Here is a 7,346-nt window from a genome sequence, read left to right on the forward strand (position 1 = left end):
ATCACTGTTTTTAATCTTTATTTCTCATTTAAAAAAAAAAAAAAAAAAAATCTATGTATTGCACGGTATAAAAAACCCACTTCAGGGGAGTTGCAGAAAACCTTTTCCTGTGCATGAATCTGTCCGGCATTTCAGATCTTAAAGAACAGGTAACTTCGTTCCACACCTTTTTAATTAGAAAAAAAAAATCTTAATTACACAAAGCTAATTCAGGGACCTTCCGGCCATCTCTGAGGTTGCCCTCGGGGGCGCTTCTCCCCGACGTCCGCCTCCCGCCCCGCTCCCGGTCACGGCGCCCGCCCGAGGAGGGGCCGCGGGCACCTCCCTCGCCCGTTGCCTCTGTTGTGGCCCCGCCCCTCCCGCTGGCCCCGCCCCCCCGCCCGCCAATGGGCCGCGCACACGCAGACCGGCGGCGGGGAGAGGTGGCCGGCGGTCGCCTGGCCCAAAGCGATGGCGGCTGAGGAGGCCGACGCCGCCCGTTCTGCGCCTCCGCAGGCGCGTCTGGTTCGATCCGCTCGATCGTGAGGTCTCGGCGCCCACCGGGAGCCCCCTCGGAGAGCAAACTGGTCAGGCACCTCTGGGGGCAGCAGGCGAGGGGCCTCGCCCTCAGGGCCCGCTGTCGCAGAGCATGCTGGGAGTTGTAGTCCTGTTGGCCGCAGAGGCCGGCGGGGCGGCGGCGGCAGGACACTACAACTCCCGGGGAGCAGAGCGGTGCCCCCTCCCCGGGCCGGCGGCAGTCGCGGGTCGCGCTCGGCGCTGGGGCTCGGGCTGCCAACGGCCTCCGCCGCCACCCGCTGAGGAGCCGCCGGGCGGCGCGGGCCGTCCCCGCGGGCGGCCATGGACCTCTTCGGGGACTTGCGGCGCATGAACAAGCGGCAGGTAGCGGGGGGTCCCCGGGGCGTGCGGGCCGGGGCCCGGGCTGGGGCGCGGAGGCCCCCGGGGTTCCGGAGCCTGCGTCCCGCCGGGGCCGGCCGGGCTGTCCGTGCCTGCTGCCGGTGAGGCCGCTCCGCCACCGGCTGGGCCGTGCCCCGGCCCGGGCCTGGGGCTTAACGCTGGGAAACCGCGTTTTGACGTTAACGTCAGTGATCGGCTTCGCTCTGGAGCGCGCGGAAGCAAACGGGTGGTTTTGAACTCTCGTAGCTCAGAACGGGTGTCTGGGCTTTATCGTTACTGTGTGTCTGCGCGAATAACGGGCTGGAAGGGAGACTGTAAGGCTGGTGACAAACCTGATCTCCAGGCTCTGACAGTTCCTTGTTGTGGGTTGTTTTTAATAGCTATCGACCATGTTTTAAAAAAAAACCCAAACTTCAGAGCAAATACTGAAGCTTGGCCTACGCTGTTAAGTGTGTCACGCACCTGGAAATCCCAGCATATATATTTTCAAACTCGAAAGATGTCCTGGAAGTCTCTGGTTCTGTCTCTTACATCAGTGGGACAGATGGTAAGTGGAGATAGGCCAGGCTGTTTTCCACCAGAGAATCTTCATATGCTGGCAAGAAAAAAAAAAAGGAGGTAGCGTAAAGAAAAGGTATCCACTGCTGTAATGGCTGGCAAAGCAGTCGAATTTGGGGGCAGAAAGTTAGTCAAATCGATGAAAGATTTTCCACATGAGAAATTTCTGCCTGACAATAGCTGGAAATTATCCTTTGTTGTTTCTCTTCTACCCCAACAGCTCCTCTTTTTAAGCAAAAATACTATCTTACAGGATTTCACTGCGTGCTGCGGTGTGGTTTGGGTGGTTGGGTTGCCGGTAGGGGCTTCTGTTGGAATGTGATTTTAGCCTGAAAGCCCACGTGCCTGGATTGTGATTCAGCGGTGCATATGGGTTGAAATCCTACGTTGTGCTTCTAAATACAACACAGTAACTTTTAAAAACAATTTTCTTGTTTCATATAGCTGTATTACCAAGTCTTAAATTTTGCAATGATAGTGTCTTCTGCCCTCATGATATGGAAAGGGCTGATCGTCATTACTGGAAGTGAAAGCCCTATTGTTGTGGTGCTGAGGTAAGTCGATGTAAAGGCTTTTTTGTTAAAGTCCAAATACTGTTTTGTCCTTCGTCTCCTCCCCTTCCCGCTTGGAAAGATTTGGAGCTGAAGTCTCACCTACTTTAAGAAGTACTCAGACACTTATTTTCTACTAACTCTGTTTTCAGACACTTAGCAAAGGCTGCTTTTGTAAGGGCAGTCTAGTTTCCATTGAAGTTTGTGGAAGCAATAGATATGTGAAACTTTTGAACATCTAGGTTTGTTCGTTTAATTAACGGATAAACTACTTGAGCATATACATATTGCTACCTAGGGACAGTAATCCCTCTATAGGTGTTATGATTCCAAAAAATTAATTCTGCTTTCATAGAAATGTGTGTAATCCTATGAAGTTTCTGTGCTCTCCTGAAGAAAATGAGTGTTGCGCTTCCAGAAGCCACTGAACAGTTTCTGGTCTATTTGTTAATTTCTTTTTTTTTTTACCATATGTGTATTTATTTTAAAACTGTATTACGGTAAAACTCCTTTTATCAGTAAATTATCTGCTTATTTCTTTCTTGCACCGAGGCAGTAAGGAAGCCTTCTATAGGCTGGCTCAGCTCGGGACTTGCTGAGGTTTGGGTTGTGTTAAATGTCTGTGTAGTGTTACTGAATGGGTGAAGCTACAGATTTCAGTTAAAATTGTGAGTTTATCTCTAAGCATTAAATGTCCTTTGTTTTCACGGTGGTTCTTTCATTTACCATAACGCTAATGAACTCTCTCTTTATTTTTGTTTGTAGTGGCAGCATGGAACCAGCGTTTCACAGGGGAGACCTGTTGTTCTTAACAAATTTCCACGATGACCCAATCAGAGCTGGTGAAATAGTTGTTTTTAAAGTTGAAGGCAGAGACATTCCAATAGTTCACAGAGTAATCAAAATACATGAAAAGTAATGCAACTTGGCATTTTCCTTGTTTCTAAACATAGTTTCCTTCACTGTGACTTTCACTTATGTTTTAATTAGGTAGCATTTTGTGGAAAAAAGCGAGTGAGAATATGCTGTAAGATAAAACTTATCTCTAGGGTGCAATCCGCTTTTGTCCCCGGTTCTTGAGACTCCGACTCCTGTCCCTCGGTTTGAAGTAGATAAACCTGTGCCAAAGAGGAGTCCGGTAACACCAGCTGCACACGTTGTTTTTGCCAGTGGTGGCGATATGTGTGGGAGCAGAGTCCGCTTCTGTCCTGACTTGTGTTGAATTGGGATTTTGGTTATGAGAAATAGCTACTTCTAAAAGCGAATCTCTGAGAGAAGGCGGAGATTCAGGATCAGAACTATAGGTGCAGTCTGACAAGTAGGTGATCTTTGCTAAATGAAGTTTGCCGGAAAAGAGATTTGACTCGGAGTGAAAGAAGAGATTCTTATTCTTTTTGTGTCTGTTAGTCAAATGCCAGCAATTCATGCTGAAAAGCAACAGGTAGATCACCTGCTTTTGCCTTTGTTGCATGTGCCTGGTACGATAAACAGTTCCTTCTGAAAGAGGCGATTCTGTCTCTAATTCCGCACAGCGAAAAGCTGACCCGGAGGTGGCAAGCATTGACATATTTGCTCCTCAGAAGTCCTGGCCGTGAACTGAAGGTGTTTATCTTTTGACTAGTATCTGTTCAAAGTTTTTTTTGAAACTAATATGTATACCAAAGAACTACCTCTGCTTTTTTTTTGTACCTAATTTGTCTTCATAAAAACTCCTTGTTTCTCGATGTCATTGCTTGCAAGTAGCAGCTTCTCGAGCAAAACGATTTTGAGGACTCTAAATAACTTTATTTAAATGGGAGCGTTGAACCGAAGTCTTGCATGTATCACCTGCACGTATGCCGAATGCTTGAAAGGGAGCGAAATGTGGCAGGTTTTTTTATCAGCAGGGGTTAAATTGTATCATGTTCAAAACGTAGTGCAAGATGCTTTGTTCATTTGAAACAGTAGGGAAAGGTTATGTGGTTACATGTATTTTTTTATTTGCCACGTTAATAAATATCAAATGTAAGTGAGGTTTTGCCTGGAACTCGCCATATTGTTTAACAATGAGTGACCTAAAACTGCATTGCAGCGTTAGTGACAAAATACTGAATTTGATGCAGATTTGCAGCTACTTTAGAGGCTCTTCAATATTTATTTCCGTCAAAAGGAGAACAAAGCTTTATTTTGATGTAAATATGATTACTAAGAGTTAAACAAGTGTGTAGAACTTAGAAGAAAATTGCCTAAAGCACTGCAGTATTATACGACCGTCTTTCCTAAGGGAAGATTTTTAGGGTCTACCTCATCTGAAATTAGTGATTCAAATTCAGTTAAATTAATTCTCTAATGCATGATGGCTTCACAGGCTCTTATTCCACAATTAAAAAAACAAACAAAAAACCCCACCCTCTTACTAGGGTATTATTCAGTATTTCAGTTAAATTTCTGTTTTGTTGACAGTGCAGAGGGTTGCGGTTTTTTCCCAGATATTGCTTTTGCTCACATACTGCTTTTGTTGAGGAAGTTTAGTGCTGGCTCTGGATGTTCGTTGTGTAATTGATTACATCAAATGACAATCTAGGAGTGTTTTAAAAAACATTTCTTGTTAAAGATCTACTGACGCTGTCTGTAGATCTGTAATGTTAATGATTTGATGGTGTTTGTTAAATAAGCAGGACTGGAAGTCAACATTCTTATCTAATCTCGTAGCACTTTCCATCTTCATTGTGCTTAGTAGATGTTAATTGAGGTTTTAAAATTAAGTGTTATTTAGTTCATCATCTCATTGCCTTCTAGAGAAAACGGGAACATCAAATTTCTGACGAAAGGGGATAATAATGAAGTTGATGATAGAGGCTTGTACAAAGAAGGTCAGAACTGGTTAGAGAAGAAAGATGTTGTTGGAAGAGCCAGAGGGTAAGTAATGCAAAATGTCTGTGTTCTTCGTAACTGAAATAGAAAATTTAGAATTTGGATGAGTTTTCCTGTTGGTACAAATGAGATCTGGTATGGTATTTTTTGAATTTCTTAAATAAAATGTTAATAAAAAACATATTTTACCTGGAAAAGTTGTTTTCTGTAGTCCTTTCACTGATGTGGAGAGTGGAAATGAATTTTCTGAAAAAATGGCACCTTTAACAAATAATTCAACAGTAAATACAAAATTAACCTTGTTTAAGAGTTCCGTAAGTTGTCATAGCGATAAGGTTAACTTGCCTAACAGTACTAAGTGCTCTTCTGCGAGAATACTTACTTGCTTCGTTGTTTAGATTCTGTCCCTGCCACCAAGTTAAATAACAAGGAACAGAACAAGTGCCCCTCTAAACCTTTGGTGCTGCCGGCTAGGTTAAATGCTCCTTTAAAATACCTTCTGTGTTAGTTTTAAACCCTTTCTGTGTTAGGTTATGTGGCTCTCATAGCTGCAGAACAACAGGAGACCCTAAAAAGCTGATTCCGCTGTGTTGTGGGGCGTTAGGCTTTTGTGCGTACCCCTCATTACGATGATATTTACTCGCCATTTCTGGATCCATGGATATTTTTAATGCTATAAATGATACGCAACAAGATGAAGCATGGAAGGAGAGGGAAATCTGAGCGATCTTGCTCCCAAATTTTCATCAAGTATGTATTGTCTTTAAAGCTCTTGCTGTCTGTCTGATTGTTTTTTTCCTCTGAAATCTGTTATCCAAAATCCTGAAGACAGAGTAACACTGAAACATTTCTGTGTAATATCTGATGGTTAATTTTACATTGGTCTCTCTTGTCAATTACAGATTTTTGCCTTACGTTGGTATGGTCACGATAATAATGAACGACTATCCAAAATTTAAGGTACGTATGGAGGCATTTTGAATACTTAGATTTAAAACTATAAAATAGCAAATAAAGGTAGTAAGAGCCTTGCATGTAAGAATACACGTTAATAAATTTATTTCTGTAGTTTTGTACCTAATCTGAAACGAGCTGTTTTCTTGCTTATTTTAGCTTGTCTGTTATCCAGTAGAACTTAGTATCATTTGAAAACGTTTAATTTATCGGAATGTCGTTAAGTGAAGTGCATGTAGTTGTGATGCCTATTTATAATGAATCTGATCGCATTAAAATTCCTGTAATTCCGTAGGAACACAACTCTGTAATTGTGTACTTATCTAGAAGGTGTAATGTTGGAGAGGGCACAGCTGAACCATTTGCGATTTTTAGAGCCTGTACGGAGATAAATTCTAATCGGACTTCATTCTCTGTTTTATTTTGCAGTACGCTCTTCTGGCAGTAATGGGAGCATATGTACTGCTGAAACGCGAATCCTAAAAAAAAAAAAAAAAGACACTTTTCCAAGAATTAAATATACGGGGTGGAAAAAAACCTAATATATTTCAGATGTTTTCATTTCTGTAAACAGTTACAAAACTGTACAAGCTTCTGTCTTGTCTAAATAAACTGTACAACTAATGAGTAAAGCTTTTGGCTGTCGGTTATTTATACAGTGGCGTGTTTACTGTCTTAAATAGATGCTGCCTTCAGTCCGCCGGTCGCTTGCTTGCAGGACGCTGACTGCCGTGTGCTGGAGCAGCTCCTGGCCCTCCCTCGCTCGCTGTGCCGTTCTCCCGGCGCGCTGCTGCGTCTCAACCCACTTGCTCCCTCCTGTTGCTCACTTTTTTTTTTTTGTCTTGTTTTTTTTTGCTTGATTATTTTTAATCTCTGTCAGTGCCCTCTCTTGTCACGACCATACAAAGTGTTTTTATCAGTGTTTGTAGGACACAGCAGCTGGGTTGGAACAGGTAGTGAGTTGTAGGGGTTTAGTCAGACTCGTACCTAAAGAAAAGTTGTCTAGATGCGCCCTGACAAAAATAGGCAAGAAAGGGTCTTTCATTCTGATTAAGAACTGAGAAATGGAAACTTGGAGGTTTTTCCGTGAATTTCCCACCTCCTTTGTGGTTTAGGGACAAAAAACCTAATGGCCTGGTTTTTAGAGGCCTGACTTCTAGGGACTGTGTGTGTTCCTAGAGTTCAGGCTGTTAAACATCCTGCCTTTACCTCCCTAGCTATAAAACAAACCTAACAACAAGATTTTGTGGGGCTTTATTAACACTTGTAAATTCCTGAATTAATAGCCCAGTAGTGTCCTTAAGTAACGTTACCAATAAGACCTAATTCACGTTCCAGTTTTGAGAATGTATTGTTCTCTGCTCTCGTATGATACCTGGATAGTGTTGAACTGTTAAATAGCGTTAAACTAGTGTTAAACTATAAAATTGATTTTTTTCATTTTAAAACTTACCTGATAACCGTCTTACATGAAATTCTGGATTTTTCTCGGCTTCAAATGTCAGTGTTGTTGCTTCAACAAAGCCGAACTTGTTT

General features: G+C 43.0%; 1 protein-coding gene across 3 annotated transcripts; it reads left to right on the forward strand.

Moving 5' to 3' along the window:
- Positions 1-666: 666 nt before the first annotated feature.
- On the forward strand, positions 667-6,434 carry LOC128902833 (signal peptidase complex catalytic subunit SEC11C). 3 transcript variants are annotated; one of them, XR_008463891.1, is made up of 7 exons: positions 944-1,441; positions 1,897-2,006; positions 2,769-2,918; positions 4,782-4,901; positions 5,387-5,606; positions 5,759-5,816; positions 6,240-6,434. XR_008463891.1 is itself a non-coding variant. In XM_054186451.1 (6 exons), exons 1-6 carry the CDS (start codon positions 838-840, stop codon positions 6,291-6,293), a joined length of 534 nt encoding a protein of 177 aa, XP_054042426.1. In that variant the 5' UTR covers positions 667-837; the 3' UTR covers positions 6,294-6,434. The 3 variants fall into 3 exon arrangements, 2 of the variants coding, with proteins under 2 accessions (XP_054042426.1, XP_054042425.1); XM_054186451.1 differs by lacking the exons at positions 944-1,441; positions 5,387-5,606 and adding an exon at positions 667-879; XM_054186450.1 differs by lacking the exon at positions 5,387-5,606 and having other exon boundaries at positions 951-1,441.
- Positions 6,435-7,346: the final 912 nt, after the last annotated feature.

Source organism: Rissa tridactyla, chromosome Z (assembly GCF_028500815.1).
Source record: "Rissa tridactyla isolate bRisTri1 chromosome Z, bRisTri1.patW.cur.20221130, whole genome shotgun sequence".
Taxonomy (NCBI): Eukaryota; Metazoa; Chordata; class Aves; order Charadriiformes; family Laridae; genus Rissa; species Rissa tridactyla.

Coding starts and splice junctions, on each gene's coding strand:
- LOC128902833 (XM_054186450.1), top strand. CDS start 1,394: ATGTCCTGGAAGTCTCTGGTTCTGTCTCTTACATCAGTGGGACAGATG. Junction 1,442..1,896: donor TTACATCAGTGGGACAGATG/GTAAGTGGAGAT, acceptor TGTTTCATATAG/CTGTATTACCAAGTCTTAAA. Junction 2,007..2,768: donor CCTATTGTTGTGGTGCTGAG/GTAAGTCGATGT, acceptor TTTTGTTTGTAG/TGGCAGCATGGAACCAGCGT.